Raw genomic sequence first — 19063 nt, forward strand, 5'->3', positions numbered from 1 at the left:
CAAAGCCCGTTGCCAACTCTGTCCACATATCTATTCAGGGGATACCATCATAGGGCCTAATCACATCAGCCACACTATCAGAGGCTCCTTCACCTGCGCATCTACCAATGTGATATATGCCATCATGTGCCAGCAATGCCCCTCTGCCATGTACATTGGCCAAACTGGACAGTCTCTACGTAAAAGAATGAATGGACACAAATCAGACGTCAAGAATTATAACATTCAAAAACCAGTTGGAGAACACTTCAATCTCTCTGGTCACTCGATCACAGACCTAAGAGTGGCTATCCTTCAACAAAAAAGCTTCAAAAACAGACTCCAACGAGAGACTGCTGAATTGGAATTAATTTGCAAACTGGATACAATTAACTTAGGCTTGAATAGAGACTGGGAATGGATGAGTCATTACACAAAGTAAAACTATTTCCCCATGGTATTTCTCCCTCCCACCCCACCCCCCACTGTTCCTCTGATATTCTTGTTAACTGCTGGAATTAGCCTACCTGCTTGTCACCATGAAAGGTTTTCCTCCTTCCCCCCCCTGCTGTTGGTGATGGCTTATCTTAAGTGATCACTCTCCTTACAGTGTGTATGATAAACCCATTGTTTCATGTTCTCTGTGTGTGTGTATATAAATCTCTCCTCTGTTTTTTCCACCAAATGCATCCGATGAAGTGAGCTGTAGCTCACGAAAGCTTATGCTCTAATAAATTTGTTAGTCTCTAAGGTGCCACAAGTACTCCTTTTCTTTCTGATCTTTCTTCTCATCCCTTGTGGTCCCCCCTCCACATTCTCAGTCTTCATTGCTGTGGATAACACCCCCATCCTCCCTCAAGCTCAAGAATGCAACCTTGGGTCCTCTTTGCCTCTGCCCTCTCATTCTCCCCCTATATCCAGGCTGTGACCAAACCCTGCCTTCTTCCTTTATCACTCCAGAGCGCTCCCTCCCAATTGCTCTATCCCTTGCCAGTGATCTGGTCTTCTACTGTCTCAGGTATTAACCTCTTCTCACTCCAGCCTGCCTTCACATCCTTTGGTTTGCCCACATCACACGCCTCACTGAGCCACTTCACTGACTCCCTGTTGCATTTTGTGTCAGGTTCAGACTTCCCCTTCCCTGAGCGACGGAGTTATCTTGACCTAACCCCTGGTGTAGACAGCATGATGTCGACGGGATGCTTTCTCCTGTCAACATAGCCACTGCCTCTCGGGGAGGTGGAGTACCTACGCCAAGAGGAGAACCGTACTTATGTTGGCATAAGTAGCATCTACACTAAGTGCTACACCTGCAAGTGTAGAGGTAACCCCACACACCTCCTGGGTGTGGTGTTCTGTCCTATCTAGTGGCACCGAGACCACTTAGAACAGGGGTGGCCAACCTGAGCCTGAGAAGAGCCAGAATTTACCAATGTACATTGCCAAAGAGCCACAGTAATACGTCAGCAGCCCCTATCAGCTCCCCGCTCCTCCCGTCCACTGGCAGCCCCGCCGATCAGCGCCTCCCCATCCCTCCCTGGACCTCCTGATCAGCTGTTTCATGGCGCGCAGGAGGCTCCGGGAGGGAGAGGGAGGAGTGAGGCCATAGGAGGCTCAGGGGAGGGCACGGGAAGGGGTGGAGTGGGGGCAGGGCCTGTGGCAGAGCCAGGGGTTGACCAGTGAGCTCCCCCCGGCACATAAACACGTTAGCCTATTTCTGTAATCCATATCCTTCCTTGCCTCTCCCTTTCCCTGTGCTGGGTCTCTTGTCGGTCCTGTCTATCAATTAGACTGTAAGCTTTTTGGAATAGGCCCCTACCTGTCTCCTCTATATTTTCTACTATGTATCTAGCATTCGTATGGGTGCTAAATTTAACAATGGTTAGGCAGTTGGTGTGCTGAGACAGCTGCCATCACGCTGACCAGCCCTCTGTCTGTCCGTATCCATCCGCTGTCTCTTGTCTTATACTTAGATTGTAAACTTTTGGGGGCAAGGGCTGTCTTTTTGTTCTGTGTTTGTACAGCACCTAGCTCAGCGGGGTCCTGGCCCACGGCAGCACTGCAGTAAAATAAATAAGGAGCAATTTTAATAATAGTAATAATAGTATTGAGATGAAATGGCAGATGTGCAGATGTCACTGTTGCCCTAGAACATAAGAATGGCCTGACTGGGTCAGACCAATGGTCTATCTAGCAAGGATCCTGTCTTCTGACAGTGGCCAATATCAGGGGCATCAAAGGCAATGAATAGAACAAGGCAATTATGGAGTGACCAATCCCCTGTTGTCCAGTCCCAGCTTCCAGCATGGAAGCATGGGCTGGCATCCCTGACCATATTGGCTAATAGCCATTGATGGACCTATCCTCCAGTAACTTATCTAATTCTTTTTTTAACCGAGTTATAGTTTTGGCCTTCACAACATCCCCTGGCGATGAGTTCCACAGGTTGACTGCGCTTTGTGTGAAGAAGTACTTCCTTAGGTTTGTTTTAAACCTATTAATTTCATGGGGTGACCCCTGGTTCTTGGGTTATGAGAAGGCGTAAATAACACTTCCTTATTCGTGTTCTCCACACCAGTCATGACTTTATAGACCTCTGTCGTATCCTCTCCCTAGTTGTCCCTTTCCCAAGCTGAACAGTCCTGGTCTTTTAAATCTCTCCTCAGGTGGAAGCTGCTCCATCCCCCGGGGTCATTTCTGTCACCCTTCTCTGTACCTTTTCCAATTCTAATATAGCTTTTTTTTTGAGACAATCTACTGGAGAGGATCAGAACCATTCAAATGTGTGTCAGAGGCCCCGCACTGCGGCCCAAAGGAGTTAGGCACCTGAATACCTTTGAAGATCTGGGCCTAGGGGAGAGTACCTTTTGGGCTCCCGCTGTCGTGAGCCGCGCTTTAGAAGCGGGAGGGTCCCAGGTCTATCCCCCTGAAGTTCTGCATGGCTTTGGGGGTTGTTACGCTTCGCCGCCATCCATTTCAACGGGGACTAAAACCCCAAGGGCCTGAACGTGCCCCCCAGAGCTGCGGCCTGGGAGCGGGGCCCACCCGAGGCCTGGGGGGAGGGGGAAGTGGCTTGCGAAGTCAGAAGCGGGGGGGCGGATCGGGCTGAGCAGAGCTTTCCCAGCGCAGGGGCCTGCCACCCGGGTGGGTGCTGCGTGCTGGGAGGAAGCGGGCAGGCGCCGGCTGAGCGGCCCCTTTAAGAAGCGGCCTCGGCGGGGCGGTGTGTCTTTAAAAGGCCGTCTCCTGGCGCCCGGCGCTCGGCGCAGGCGATGGCCATTGTCTCGCCGCGGGCTTCCCCTGCTCGGCTTAGTGCAGCCGCGCGGGTGCAAAGGGAAGGCAAGATGGCTGAGATGGGCAAGGGAGTCACCGCAGGGAAGATCGCCAGCAACATGCAGAAGAAACTCACCCGAGCCCAGGAGAAGGTAAATCGAGGCAAGCCCCCGGGCGGGGAGCCGGGGCTCTGGGCGAGCTGGTTTGACCGGGGACGTGTCAGTGCAAGGGGGGGTGCTGCAGTCTTCCCTCCCTTCCCCCCCCCCCCGGTTTTCCTCCCCGCTCCACTCCCGAGGGCACTGGCAGCTCAGTAGCCGGGGCGGGGGGGGGGCTAGTGGTAGCCAGCCCGGAGTAGCCTCTTGGTGCCGCAGCTGGGGTAGCTCAGAGGGGCCCTGAGAGATCGGGGGTGCGTTGATTGACGGCCAGTGGCAGAGGGGTGTGGGGGGGGGGTGTTTGAGGGGAGCCACAGACAGCTGAAGCCAGGGAGCAGCGTTGCAGGCAGGAGTTCAAGCCCTGTGCAGGCTGGACGTGCTTTGCTTTCCCATGTGGCTCAGACCTGTGCATTTATTCCCCCCTCCCGGGGCAGCTTTCCGCCCTTCCCGCCTGGCTGCAGATTAACCCCCCCCCCCTCACCTGTTCTGCCCTTGCTCCCCTGCACTGCATGGAGGGGGGAGTCCCCAGCATGGCACCGCAGCGGCGGCTGCCCCCAGGGAGTTCCCCAGCGGATTGCTGCGGGGTGTATGACACCGGGGGGGGGGGTCCCAGCGTGAGACTCTGCCGACAGGGAGGAGTGACATGGGGTGAGGGGGGAGAGGTTCCCTGGGTAGGGATTAAATCCAGTGAGGTTGCAAAGCTCTCCCCACCCGCCTCTCCCATAAATTCAAGTGCTTGGGTTGAACGCAGCCTTTCAAAGGCATGGCAGCCCCCCCCCGGCCCTGGCTATTCTCTGGGCAGCCCCATGGATATTGGCATGGGAAGCGTTACAGGACCAGGCTTGTAACATGGGCCCAGTAGCGTGAGACCCTCTCCCGGGCACTGCAGTACAACAGCTCTCTCTGAAAAGCTAGCCATCCAAATCTGTCAGAGAGCAGCTCTCCTCTTGGCTGCCAGGCCCCCGTCCTGTTCTGAACCCAGGTTTGCCCCCCCCCCCCCGGGTTTATCACTGGAGGAGATGCCCCATGGAGGAATTCAAAAATTTAAAACTGGCTTTCAGGGGGGTTGCTGCATTTGGGGGTCACTGCAGCTGTCTCAAGCGTTTGCTAGGGGAGACTGCGAAATTTTGCAGTGAGGTTTCCAACCAGCCTGTGTGCTCTAGTGAGGATCAGCTGGGGTGTGTGGTGGGGGGAAGGATGTGGCCTGTTCCCTCTGAAACTCATTGTTGGCTGTAGATTGCACAGAAAAGCTCTCCTAATCTTTAGAAAGCACTGTATGGCAATCCGAGCAGATCTTTATGCTTCGCTAGCTGGGGTGCTAAGCTTAGCACCTAAGGGTGGGGGATTGAAGGAGTTGGACACTACCTACCTCCCTGTCTCACTCGCTCCTCTAAAACCTAGAGCAACATTTCCTAGTGCTTTCCCCTCTTTGATTCTCAGATTCAGAGTCTGTCACTATGTGATGTATGCCTTCCTTTGCTAACATCAAGCTGTTGCTGGGGAGGATGAATTAGGGTCTCTTTCCCAATGTCAGGGAAAGGTTTGGGGACTATGCAGTGGATAGTTTTCATGTTCATCTCTCTGGGATCCTGCTCTGGATGCCAGATGCCTTGTCTGTGCAGGGATTATCGGACGTTTTATGCAGGGGCACTGATCAGCTGTTTTTCATCTCAAGCAGGCTCATTTTGGTTTTCAGTGATTGCTGTTAGAGAGAGATGACATTGACTCAGTGAGGAGCGGTGCATCTTTGGGAGAATGCTTCTGCCATGACTGTTTCTATTCTCCAGGATTCAGAGTAGCACCCATGTTAGTCTGTATTCGCAAAAAGAAAAGCAGTACTTGTGGCACCTTAGAGACTAACAAATTTATTAGAGCATAAGCTTTCGTGAGCTACAGCTCACTTCATCGGATGCATCCGATGAAGTGAGCTGTAGCTCATGAAAGCTTATGGTCTAATAAATTTGTTAGTCTCTAAGGTGCCACAAGTACTGCTTTTCTTTATTCTCCAGGAGTTACCTTTAGCGATGATTAGCGCTAGATGGAAGGCCTGATTACACAAAGCAAAGTGAATGTAAAAAGCTACCAGATCAGAATGGTGAATGGAAATCGGAGGCCCCCCCGCCACTGCCCTCCCTGACAGCTCTCACTGAATTGCACTTATTTAATGAAGCTGGAATTGGGCCCATAATGTTGTCTGGTTGCTTTAAAAAGCAGCCGAACGGTGACAGCACAGGGAGCAGCAATGAAAACGCCTGCTCCTACACACTGAACAAGGGAACTAGAACAACTCTTGGTTGTAAACAACGAAAAAAGAATTGCAGGGCTTGGTTCATCCTCTGCTTGGCCTCTATGAACTGATTCAATGGAGAGTGTGTCTCATGCGGTGTGGGAGACCTCACCCTCTTCTCCTTGGGAATGGCTTGCCTAGAGGAGAGGTTTCAGAGTAGCAGCCGTGTTAGTCTGTATTCGCAAAAAGAAAAGGAGTACTTATGGCACCTTAGAGACTAACAAATTTATTTGAGCATTAGCTTTCGTGAGCTACAGCTCACTTCATCGGATGCATGTTATCCCACTAATTTAGATACTAGCAAAGTGAGAGAGAGGCATATCGCAATAGTACAGGATTACCATCAATCCTGCACAACGTGGTAATGTAGGGAGACAAATGCAGTGAGCGTTACGCCATCACCTTGGCATTTGCGAGACTTTATTTCCTTTAAATAACTGATGCATATAAATCACTGCTTGATGGGAAGAATGTAATGCCACTCTATGGTCTGAGAGAAGAGTTGTGTATATTTAAAGCCAGACATGAACAGTTGCATTAAGTAAAAGTGTTGAAGATAAGCTGGGTGGGTGCTCAGCACCCGAACCTATTTTAAAAAACGGTATGAAAAGGTTATCCCGAAAGGATGCTCTGAAAGATATAGCAATTTGCATTAAAAAAAAATCTTATTAAATAAAGTTGAAATAGCTTTGGAGCCCACTGTATTAAAAATGCAAAATATATACATCATTGTGGGATCATATGTAACTTTGCTAAGGGGGAGATGTGACCAGTGTGAACCCTGGGAAGTGTTATGAGCTTCAGAGGACTATTTGCCAGGCAAGAATGAACTTTTGGGACGAAGTTAAGTTGGTTTCCTGGAGAGGAGGTGAATGGAAAATCCTTCCTCTGGTTATGCAAAGACCCAGCTTTTTGACGCTATGGCCTGAGAAGAGAACCATTGTCTGCTGTTCACCTGCTACTTGAGGCCAAGATCAAAGCCCTTGCTGTATAAAGGAAAGAATTAACTATCCATGATTGTGTGTATTCTGAGCTAAAGCTGATATAAAATTGTGATCACAGGAAAGAACCCTAGGAGGGGTTTGAAGGAATGATCACTTACCGGAGCCCCTGCTGGAGCTGAGGGTGATCTCTGGTAAGCTTGTTAGCAGGCATGTAGGTTCTTTTATTGTTTTTAATCTGTTTTCTCTGTAATGCTTTCACCCTAATAATAAACGTGCTTGCTTAGAAAGGGCTGTGTGGGTAACTTATCACTGTGGGCAGTTATGCTGTTTATAGCCTCTGGCGAGAAAGCAGTTTGTAGCTGCTGGCTGTTTAGGCTGTCTGGCTTGCTGGGGATATCACAGTTTAGGCTGGGAACTGTGCAGCCTGGAAAAACCCTGGTCTGAAGGGAAAGAGAGATGGGTTTCCCCCCAAGAGAGGTGATGGCTGGGGAGCTAGAAGCCTACAAGTGGGTGCCCTTGCTGGACCACAAAGGGGGAATACAGGTGCAGTTGCCTTGAACTGTGATAGATGCTCCAGGGAATTTTCACTTGCTTTTAAGCATAGGCACCAACTCTGTGGGTGCCCCAGCTGATCAACTCCTCCCGGTCCCTCCCAGTGCCTCCTGGCTAATGTGATCAGCTGTTTCACCGTGTGCAGGAGGAGCTGAGAGGGAGGGGGAGGAGCGGGGATGGGGCACACTGGGAGGAGGGGCAGAGAAAGGTGGGGTGGAAGCTTGGGGCAATGAATGGTGTGGGGATGGGGCCTGGGGTTGAGTGTTGAGCACGCCCCTGGCAAAGGAAAAAGCAGGCGCTTATGCTTTTAAGGCTGGTGTATTTTAGTGCTTAAACACACTTAGTGTCCCTGTTATGTGTCCTTTTTAGGTTTTATATTTAGAATGAGAATCCCTCCTCCTCCATGATTTCCAGCTTGAGTGCTGGGAGTCTAAGATCTCAGCAATTTCCCTGGTGATGAATTTGAGCCTTGTATTGAATGATGAACGATGTCTTATTCAGTACTAACGTCACAATGGAATACTGGAGACGTTCTCTTTCCGCTTCCGAGATCTCTGTTGTGTAAAGGATGTAAGATGTTCCTTCAGATACGGTGTTTGTCCTCTTTTCATCAAAGCTCTCGGTTTATTTCCAGAAGACACTTTCTTGCGTCCGGCAGAAATATGCAGCAAAGTGGTTGGGTAATTGGATAAAAATCTTGTTCATTCATGTTCAGCCTAGAGTAGCAGTGAGTAAAAATTGTTACCATCTGGTGGTTACTCAGTGATCCATGTAAAGAATGATTGTGGTGTCTCAGACCGGTTACTAATAGACAGGTGTCCACACGGCAAAAACAACCATCATAAATGGTACTTACATCCTTTTTGGCAGCCTTAACAAAGAAGCTGGTGATTAATGGGACTTGGGCAAGAAATCGCTTCTTTCAGTATGTCTACACAGCAGCTGAGAGAGTGATTCTCACCTACAGTAGATAGAGATGTGCTAGCACATTCTGAGCTAGTGTGCTAAAAATAGTGGTATGGATGCAGTGGCTCAGGCTGACCTCATGAATATATCCTCATGGGTGGGATTTTATTTGGGTGACTATCTTAACCAGCTGCTATTTTTAGTGTGCTAGCTTGAGCAGAGCTAATATCTATCTATCTAATCTCTCTCTCTATATCAACCTGAACTGGGAAACTTGCCTCCCACCAGCTGCTGGATAGACACCTGTAATCATTTAGTTTAGTCAGGGATGAGGCATGTTGGTGGGACAGGTTCATTGCAGTTGTCTATCCTGTAGATAACTGGTGTATCTTCAGCTTCTAAGACTTTACAGTGAGTTTAGAACCCAATATTTAAATGGGGGGGAGTGGGAAAAGGTTGGTGCCACAAAAACATTAGATGTTCACGTCAGAGGTCATCATGGGCCTAGTGTTGATGTCTGTTTGCACTTTTTATGGCATGTAATAAGTGCACCACAATCTATGCTTTTCTTGCTTTTTTTTTAACCTATAATAATCTAGTTTCTTATCTAGATTGTAAATATCTCTGTTCCCTATTCCACATGGTCGCTTTTCCCAGTGCTTTACTGATACCAATCTTAAACCCTGAATTAAATCATCCTAGCTCTGTTACAGGGATTTGCTGTTTCTAGGCCTTTCAATGCATCTACATGAGCACAAATTTTCACTCAACATGTAAATAAAAATGAATTTGGCTGACTGGAATGAGTCTTGGTGTCCTAGAAATTCCTCTGTAAAATTCCAGGTGGAGGGTCAATTAATGCCACAAACTGATAACTGACTTCTTCTTGCTCAGCTGGCCATAACTGGGCATGTCACAGAGACAAACCTGTTTAGTCATTACTAACATCTCCTATTGGCTGGCTAGAGAGCAGGAATGGAATGATATTAGCTGTGTCGAGAGCTGCTCAGGATTTAAGGTGTCTGGAAGCAAGCCAGCAAGGCGAGGAGAGAAATGTGTGGTAGATGCAAGGAATTGAAAACTATCAGGTTTGGGGCAAAGGATTTCTGCAAGAATAATGTGAGGTAGAAATAATAAACTAGTTTATTTCTATTGCTCCAGGCTTGGATTGTGGGTGTGTTGGGGTGTGTTTGTGTCATGTTTTTATTTGTTGTTCTGTTGGTATTTAGATACGAGTGGTGGTCTCTCTTTTCTCGGTGTAGTAAATATTATATTAAAAGACCTCTGCATCTAGTTCAACCTTCCAGACCTTTTTTTTTGGGGGGGGGGGGGAAGGTACATTCTTCTATGACATCAGTAAGGTATAATCATGCTAGTTAATGTGAATGCTAACAAACAAATCCATCTTCACCTCCCTATCTTTATTCCTAATCTAAGCAACCTAAAAGCAGGAGGGATTCCTTCTAGATCAAGCTGTGTTTCAATGATGGTTTATGTTATGGTAGGCCTCCCCAGTGTGGTTTTTAGATCACAGGTCTGGAAGTCAGGACTCCCAGGTTCTAACTTTCCCAGCTGTCACTGACTTGCTGTGTTGCCCTGGGCATTTTACTTCAACTCTCTTCCTCATGTGTACTCTGGGGATGATGACACATAGCCATCTTTGTGAAGGGGCTTTGATAGCCTCAGAAGAGTGTTCTATCAGTGCTAAGTGTTATCAGTTTATTATTGGTGAGCATAACGCTTTATATACCAGTAAGACAAGCACTCCTTTAAAGAATTTACAATCCTAGGCAAATGGTTAATGGTGAGAAATAACAAAGGACCCTGGGGTGGAAGGTGGCTGGGAAGGAAGGGGTAGAAGAAAACTGTTCTTGCTCTGCCTCTCTGTCCCTTTCTCAAATAAATTGTCTGCCACAAGAATGGTGTCAGTACAACACAGTTCAGAAGGGAGCTATCTCTTCACTGATCCGACTCTGTTCCTTTCTTTTTCTCTCTCTTTCCTTAGCCCTCCTCTGAACAGGAGCCAAGAGAAGGATGTCAATGGGTAGGAAGGATTTAGCAAAAAGACAGGTCTTGCATGTTGATCAGACCTGGTCTCAGTCCCACTCCCTTGTGTGAAGAAGCCCAGAGGTGGGCTCCAATAGCTAAGAACCCCCGAGTGAAATTCTGGCCCTATTGAAGTCAATGGGAGATTTGCCGCTGACTTTAATTGGCCCAAGGATTTTGCCTCTGTGGTCCCCAGAGTCTTAAGCTGGTCTTCTCCAGCTGTGGACTGCAGCTGTCTGGAAGCAGCCTCAGAGCTAGCCAGGTCCTAGGTCTGAGGACGTCTTTGGAGGTCTTGTAGACTTGTACTGGAAAAGTAGAAAAGGGGCTAGTGCCATGTGTTGCCTTGGCCCTACCATTGCAGGGACTAAATGTCTGGGGGGAAAAAAAAATATGCCTGCCTGTTCTGTTCAAGATGGCGGAATTCATTTTTGCTGCACCTCAGGTTCCTCATGGCCTTTCAAAGCCTTGATCTAGTGCTACTGTGTGACCTCATTTCTGGGCAAAGTGTCAAATGCCCTGTGTAACGTCAGGCAAGAGAAGTGCAGAAGTGGCGATGCAGCGGGGGATAGAACTACTGTACCTGTGCTGATCCTGTCAGGAACTGTCTCTTTCTGGAGAACTCGCCAGCAGCTTGTACAAGGCTTGCATTGTGGGTAGTGGTCTCTTTCGTAACACTGGTAAAGGGCCTTCTCCACCTGCCTTTCCTAGAGCTAATCCTGGAAGTGACAACATGACTCTAAAAGCCATAATTAAGGACAGCTGCAAACCGACCACATTGTAGTTAATTCATTTAGGAAACACAAAGCTGTGGAATGCTTTTTGATTCAGCTCTCTCCCTCTCTTCACCTGTGATTTTAATTTGATTATTGCAGCAAGCCTTCTCTAAAATTATTCTTGGGAGGTCAGGGCTTTGCATTGTTTACTGAGGTAGTTGTAAGAGGAATTTTTATAAGACTTGAAGGGAGATTTATAATAGTCCCCTGGAAAAGTTACTCTGGCTGGGAGGTTAATTGAATAACTTTTGGCCCTTCAGCCTTCCTTCGCTGCTAATCATTGCCCTAGAGTAAAACCACGTCATTTAATTATTGTTACAGGATCATAAACTTGCCTGGCACTTTATCAAAAAAGAAAAGTCACTGCCCTGAAGCATTTACAATCTGAGGTGCTCAGCACCTTGCCAGATTGCATCCTAAGGGCATGGACACACTACTAAATTAAGTCGACCTATCTTAAGTAGGCATGCAGATGCTGCAGTAATGACATAGGCTGTGCATGTCTACACTTTTTTCCTTTTGTCAGGGGTCTGGGTCCTCACCAGGAGCGCATGCACTGATTGAACTGTCAGTGTGGGGCATAGCGGGACAGCTTCTGAAAGCCCGCAACAGTTGGTGTAAGCAATGCAGTGTCTACACTGACGCTGTGTCAACCTAGCTACATGGACATTCGCAAAAAGAAAAGGAGTACTTGTGGCACCTTAGAGACTAACAAATTTATTAGAGCATAAGCTTTCGTGAGCTACAGCTCACTTCATCGGATGCATTTGGTGGAAAAAACAGAGGAGAGATTTATATACACACACACAGAGAACATGAAACAATGGGTTTATCATACACACTGTAAGGAGAGGGATCACTTAAGATAAGCCATCACCAGCAGCAGGGGAGGGAAAGGAGGAAAACCTTTCATGGTGACAAGCAAGGTAGGCTAATTCCAGCAGTTAACAAGAATATCAGAGGAACAGTGGGGAGTGGGGTGGGAGGGAGAAATACCATGGGGAAATAGTTTTACTTTGTGTAATGACTCATCCATTCCCAGTCTCTATTCAAGCCTAAGTTAATTGTATCCAGTTTGCAAATTAATTCCAATTCAGCAGTCTCTCATTGGAGTCTGTTTTTGAAGCTTTTTTGTTGAAGGATAGCCACTCTTAGGTCTGTAATTGAGTGACCAGAGAGATTGAAGTGTTCTCCAACTGGTTTTTGAATGTTATAATTCTTGACGTCTGATTTGTGTCCATTCATTCTTTTACGTAGAGACTGTCCAGTTTGGCCAATGTACATGGCAGAGGGGCATTGCTGGCACATGATGGCATATATCACATTGGTAGATGCGCAGGTGAATGAGCCTCTGATAGTGTGGCTGATGTGATTAGGCCCTATGATGGTGTCCCCTGAATAGATATGTGGACAGAGTTGGCAACGGGCTTTGTTGCAAGGATAGGTTCCTGGGTTAGTGGTTCTGTTGTGTGGTGTGTGGTTGCTGGTGAGTATTTGCTTCAGATTGGGGGGCTGTCTGTAAGCAAGGACTGGCCTGTCTCCCAAGATCTGTGAGAGTGATGGGTCATCCTTCAGGATAGGTTGTAGATCCTTGAAGATGTGTTGGAGAGGTTTTAGTTGGGGGCTGAAGGCGATGGCTAGTGGCGTTCTGTTATTTTCTTTGTTGGGTCTGTCCTGTAGTAGGTGACTTCTGGGTACTCTTCTGGCTCTGTCAATCTGTTTCTTCACTTCAGCAGGTGGGTATTGTAGTTGTAGGAATGCATGATAGAGATCTTGTAGGTGTTTGTCTCTGTCTGAGGGGTTGGAGCAAATGCGGTTATATCGTAGCGCTTGGCTGTAGACAATGGATCGAGTGGTATGATCTGGATGAAAGCTAGAGGCATGTAGGTAGGAATAGCGGTCAGTAGGTTTCCGATATAGGGTGGTGTTTATGTGACCATCGCTTATTAGCACCGTAGTGTCCAGGAAGTGGATCTCTTGTGTGGACTGGTCCAGGCTGAGGTTGATGGTGGGATGGAAATTGTTGAAATCATGGTGGAATTCCTCAAGAGCTTCTTTTCCATGGGTCCAGATGATGAAGATGTCGTCAATGTAGCACAAGTAGAGTAGGGCATTAGGGGACGAGAGCTGAGGAAGCGTTGTTCTAAGTCAGCCATAAAAATGTTGGCATACTGTGGGGCCATGCGGGTACCCATCGCAGTGCCGCTGATTTGAAGGTATACACTGTCACCAAATGTGAAATAGTTATGGGTGAGGACAAAGTCACAAAGTTCAGCCACCAGGTTAACCATGACAGTATCGGGGATACTGTTCCTGACGGCTTGTAGCCCATCTTTGTGTGGAATGTTGGTGTAGAGGCTTCTACATCCATAGTGGCTAGGATGGTGTTTTTAGGAAGATCACCAATGGACATACATAGACATTGACTCTCCTGAAGGTGGAGTTAAGTGGGTGTAGTGGGCAAGGTCCCTCGGTGGGAGCAAAGCTGTAGTGTAAACACTAACGGAGTTAGGTCAATGTAAACAGCTATGCATCATCCTAACTCTTGGCTGATTTTTATCACAAGGAGCAGGGTTTTGGAAGATTTTTGGAGCCTGTCTGGTGGTGCTGTGAGATGCTCCAGGCCCCTTGTGAAGTTCAGCCTTGCAGGAAGCCGGCAGAGTCTCTTCCCCTCAGCCTGGTTTCATTCTCACCTTCTTCCCCATGTAAGAAATACAGACAGGATGGTGCATGCATCTGCTCCTTTCCCCTACCCTCTGCAGCACCTGGCTTGGGGGGAGGGGAAGAATTGCTCCAGGATCTAACACCCTCCAGGCTGGGAAAGTGGGAGACAGGGTCCTGCTGCAGTCTGAGGTTGGCGGGGGGAGGGGAGGTTGGAAGGGATGTGAAGAACCTTAGGAGAAGCAGAGGTGAGGCTGGGGACTGATGGGGTTGGGGTGCTATTGAGTTCAGGGAAGGGGAGAGGTTGCAGGAAGGAAGAATAATTAAAATAAGAATCATTTAAAGCTATTTGGACAATTATGAAGGTTTTAAAAAAACAGCAACAAAATAATTTATTGTAATTACTGAACAATGTATATATTTATGTAGTGATCAAAATTATCCAGAGAAGAAAGAATTAAAATGGTTTTTGAGATGCTTTGAATGTGACTGAATGGATTATTTAAAAATAATATTTAGGGATTATAAATATAATTAGTAATAAATATAAAAGGCTCCAAAAGCTGGCTGACATTGCAAAGATATTCTTGCACGTGAAGGTCTTCGCAGCTCATATAAATCATTGTTGAAAAATAACTTGAAAATTTGCTACTTTGAGAGTGCCTTGTGTTTCCAGGATGTTCATTTTTCAGCTCCATTTTATAGGCCTTGTATGGTATATTTCTAAATAAGTATGAATTAGGTTTTTCAATCATATTTTATCTTTATCACACTATGGAGCTCTCCACTGAGTACTTCTGTGTGCAAGAACTGAACAGAAGTGTGCCCCATTTTCCCCACCAGCATAGTTGCCTTCTTTCCATTTTTGAAGGGATACTTTTGAGGGGACATCCATCCTAAAAAGGAGATACCATTCACAGAAGCATTACAATGATATTGAAATTAGTTTCTCACTGCTTAGGAGTAACTCGGATAAAACAAAAAGAAAAGGAGTACTTGTGGCACCTTAGAGACTAACAAATTTATTAGAGCATAAGCTTTCGTGAGCTACAGCTCACTTCATCGGATGCATCGGATGTGAGCTGTAGCTCACGAAAGCTTATGCTCTAATAGATTTGTTAGTCTCTAAGGTGCCACAAGTACTCCTTTTCTTTTTGCGAATACAGACTAACACGCTGCTACTCTGAAACCTGTCAGATAAAACAAAGTCTTAACCATTTTGTGACCTCTCCCTTCCAATTCTCCTTACTAGGTTTGTGTATCTTCAGTGTACACCCGACTCTTCATCTCAGCAGCCAGGGTGAGGCATGCGTGCATTAAAGTTTGTATTCAGTGTAGTTGTAGCCATGTTGGTCCCAGGATATTAGAGAGACAAGGGTGAGGTAATATCTTTTATTGAACCAACTTCTGTTGGTGAGAGAGACAAGCTATTGAGCCATCCAGTGCTGCTCTTCAGGTCTGGAAAAGGACTCCTGGTGTCGCAGCTAAATACAAGGTGGAACAGATAGTTTAGTATAAGTATATGGCACATATTGTAAAGGGACCATTCAAGTTAGAGTGGCCCATTAACACATCCATAGTCCTAGGACAAAAATGGGGGGATAGTGGTTTACAGGTTGTAAAGTGAGAACCTGCTTCAATACAGAAATAAACTCCTCTTGCAATCTCCGCCCTCCCTCCCCAACTGGCACCCATATGGGGTATCATCAACTACAACCCATACTCCATGGGGACCCCCCCAAAAAATAAATCGTTCCTGAACTCCCATTTCTGGCCTTCAAGCAACCCCCAACATCTCCATGCTCATCAGAAGTAAGCTCCCCACAGACCAGAACACACCAACTCAAAATGACACCAGACTCTGCCAGGATAACATATGCAAAACCTGCAGACATATCTCCAGTTCACTGCTACAATGATCGGTGCCTCCCAACACACACCTTTAAAGATCCATGGATCCTACCCCGCCTATGACAACAAGTGGGTGCACCCCATCCTGTGCCCTAAATGGCCCAATAGCAACAATGTGAGTGAAACCAGACAGTCACTGTGCTCTTGAATCAACTTGCACAGGAAAATGATGCAAGACAAAAATGCCCCATCTGTTGCCTGTGAGTGCATATGATGAAGTGAGCTGTAGCTCGCAAAAGCTTATGCTCAAATAAATTTGTTAGCCACAAGTACTCCTTTACCTTTCACAAAGTGAATACTCCTATATCTCACCTCTCCATCCGCATCTCAAAGGAAACCCACACAACACTTTCAAAAGATGAGCCTGGGAGCTTAAATTCATAACTCTGCTAGACCCTGAAAATCATGGACTGAACAAACAGTTGGATTTATGGCTTTTTACAATAATCTGTAACCCACTAATCCTTTTTTTGTCCTATGACTGCAGAGGTGTTAACAGGCCACTCTACCTTGAATGGTCCCTTTACAATATGTGCTAACTACATATGCTAAACAAGCTGTTCCACCTTCACATTTTGCTGTGATGCTGGAAGCACCTTTCCTAGACCTGAAAAAGAGCTCTGTGTCTGCATTAGATTTACTTTTCCACCTGAAATTATCAAACACGCGTTTCCAGGAGATTAGAGGGGAATTAAAAAGTCAAATGACAGATGAAAAGCATGTTGATTTTTAAATCCTATGATTTGTGGGGCCAATCTCATAATTTTTTTTTTCTCCCAGGATCTGACTCATGATTTTTGCTCTGAGATTGGCAATACTGCTTGAAGCTTCTACATTAAAAATATATATAGTTTATTTGAAGGGAAGACAAGGGCTTAATTGACATGTGTCTGATTCTTGTCATGTTATGGGACCCAACCTAGTTTCATCACACAGTGCAACCTTCACAGCTCCACGTGGGCTGCCAGACAATGCAGAGCCCCCGTGATCAAATCTTGCCCTAGTCAGTTGCACTGGCAATTTACCAGGACCCCAAAGGCTGCACTTGATTTGCATTAACAGATTGCAGCCACCCTCTTAAGGGAGATGCAGTGGATGATCCTAGCGTTCAGACCTTCCTATTTATATCAGTGACGCTGGGACATGTATTCTGAGCACTGTCTTTTTAAAAGATAGTTGTATTATTCTGAGCTGCATTTGGCCAGCAGGCTCTGCATTATCCACCCTTGTACAATGTGCCTTTTCTATTTATGCAACACAAGAATTAAATTATCTGCTGTGGTGGCTTCAGAAACCACCCACACAAAGAGCTTGGTCTCCTAATGTCAGCAGCATAGAGGAAATTGATGGTGACTTGGAATGGACAGCCTGCCTTTTAACCTTCTGCTCCATAGCTAGTTTATGTGCCTTGCTGGAGTTCATTAACAATCAATCTAAGTTTCAGAGTGGTAGCCATGTTAGTCTGTATCGGCAAAAACAATGAGGAGTCCTTGTAGCACCTTAGAGACTAACAAATTTATTTGGGCATAAGCTTTTGTAGGCTAAAACCCACTAAGTCAGATGCATGGAGTGAAAAATACAGTAAGCTCTGTGTGTGTGTGTGTGTGTGTGTGTGTGTGTGTGTGTGTACAGCACATGCAAAGATGGGAGTTGCCTTACCAAGTGGGGGGGTTAGTGCAAACTTCCACCTTAATTGGATTGGCCTCTTTAGCACTTACCTCCCACTTGGTAAGGCAACTCCCATCTTTTCATGTGCTGTAATGTATATAATATATTGCTTACTGTATTTTTTTCACTCCATGCATCTGATGAAGTGGGTTTTAGCCCACGAAAGCTGATGCCCAAATAAATTTGTTAGTCTCTAAGGTGCCACAAGGATTCCTCGTTGTTTAAACAACGATCTTAAGTGTTTCACAAGAGAAAGTGAAATGAAAGTATAATAATCTGGTGTCAGCAACTGCTGAGCTAAGAGAAACTGAAATGTATCTTTTATTTATTTATTTTAAAAAAAACTTTGGGAAGAAAGTCACTCATTTAACATCCAAGTTTAGCTCATTTGACACTGCAGGTCGCATCACATTTAAATAAACAGCTGACACATAAGCAGAGGCCTTTGCAGAAAAGCCTAGTTTTGAGGGCAGTAGGGACAACAGATCTGACATGGGATTTTTGCAGCGGGTACATTTTGGTGAGGTATGGACCTCAAATGGTTCAGGTCAGCACTCAGAATTTCAGATACATCTGTAAATTATTTGAACCTCTTGGATCTTTACAAACTGATTGCTACTGTGAGAGGGTTTCAGCCGTGAAATAAACAAAACTATAGTAGTGCGAAGCAAATAGAAAATAACTGTGCAGGGTTGGTGAGGGTTAAACCACATTTTTTTTGGCTTAAGACACAGGTTAGGGTTGACTTGCATGCACGGTTAGTGTGCTCACACATGCAAACTAGGTGACTTTGGAGGTGCATCTACTTAATTTGCCTGTCCAGTTACTAAATGTGTATGCACAATCCTGGTAAATATGCAAGCAAATTAAATGGCTAAACTGAAAACTGGCCATAGATTTTTTTTTTTTTAATTGATACAAGATCTGGTGGGATCACAGAAAGCCCAAGTTTAAAGAAAAAAAAAAAGTACTTTAGAGTTCCTTCAGCCTGTTTGTGTAAACTTTCTCATAAATTAATAAGATGATAAAAAGCTTTACCCTATCTGCTGAGGAGGCCTTGGAAATTAGAGTCCAATGCAGCCTCTTTTGCCTTGGCAATATGTGTATGCATGGCCCAAGCCTGATCAGAGAAACCAGGCATACAGGAAACATGTAGATGGAATAGTTGATGGAGTGGAAAACAAGACTCTGATAGTGCCTTCCCACACTCTTTCTCTGTGTAATGTAAACGGAAGTCCTGCAGAACTCCACTCTGTATTAACTGAAATATCTCAAACACGTTCAGGAGAACTCTTCCTCCAGAGCTGTGTCCTGCAGTTGAAAAGCTTTTTCATTAATTGTCCCTCATGGCAGCATAGTGCTGTTTGTGAGAACCACTTGCTGGCTTTTTTTACCCCTCAATTTAGAAAGAGGGAGAAGTCTAGATAGCAGATGTTCCTTTAAATAGGCTGCAGGGCAGGGTGAAGAGAGCGCTAAATATTTAACTATTTCAGAGCAAAACATTATTTAGAAGTGACAAATCCATGACTAAAGAAGCTTGGTTACTGTTACTGGCTTGTTAATGCCCTGGTAACGAATAAAACCTAGTGTGCCGGACTGTCTGCAAGATGTCTGCCATTTTAGGCCGAAGAAAATAGTTACCTGGTTTGGAATGATTCATTAACTTTGCAGTTCTCTGTCAAGCATGTGGGGTGTTTTTTTTCCCCAAAGTTGATGGGCTTTTTGGTTGGAATTGCCCAATAGCTACCCCTTCCAAGGAAGTTATTTTATCAGCATAGTAACTAGAGCTGAGCAGAGATAGATTAAACGTTTTTCAGTGAATAGTTGCTCACATTCCAGGGTGAAATTGAATTAGACAGGACTGCAATGCTCCCGTTCACTTTCCATGACCACTAGATCAGAACTGAAATACTT

General features: G+C 46.0%; 1 protein-coding gene across 15 annotated transcripts in view; it reads left to right on the forward strand.

The window, feature by feature from the left end:
- Nucleotides 1-3149: 3149 nt before the first annotated feature.
- The window catches only part of BIN1 (bridging integrator 1), a 157306-nt gene continuing 141392 nt past the window's right edge, over nt 3150-19063 (forward strand). For 3 of the 15 annotated variants that reach the window (XM_043504901.1, XM_038421809.2, XM_043504899.1), the window contains exon 1: nt 3192-3401. In XM_043504901.1, the coding sequence (XP_043360836.1) occupies nt 3249-3401 (153 nt within the window). In that variant the 5' untranslated portion in view covers nt 3192-3248. Of the gene's footprint in view, nt 3402-19063 lie in introns of all 15 variants that reach the window. The other 12 variants (XM_038421813.2, XM_043504903.1, XM_043504902.1 and 9 more) reach the window with 7 other exon arrangements.

This window comes from Dermochelys coriacea, chromosome 11 (genome assembly GCF_009764565.3).
Source record: "Dermochelys coriacea isolate rDerCor1 chromosome 11, rDerCor1.pri.v4, whole genome shotgun sequence".
NCBI lineage: Eukaryota > Metazoa > Chordata > Testudines > Dermochelyidae > Dermochelys > Dermochelys coriacea.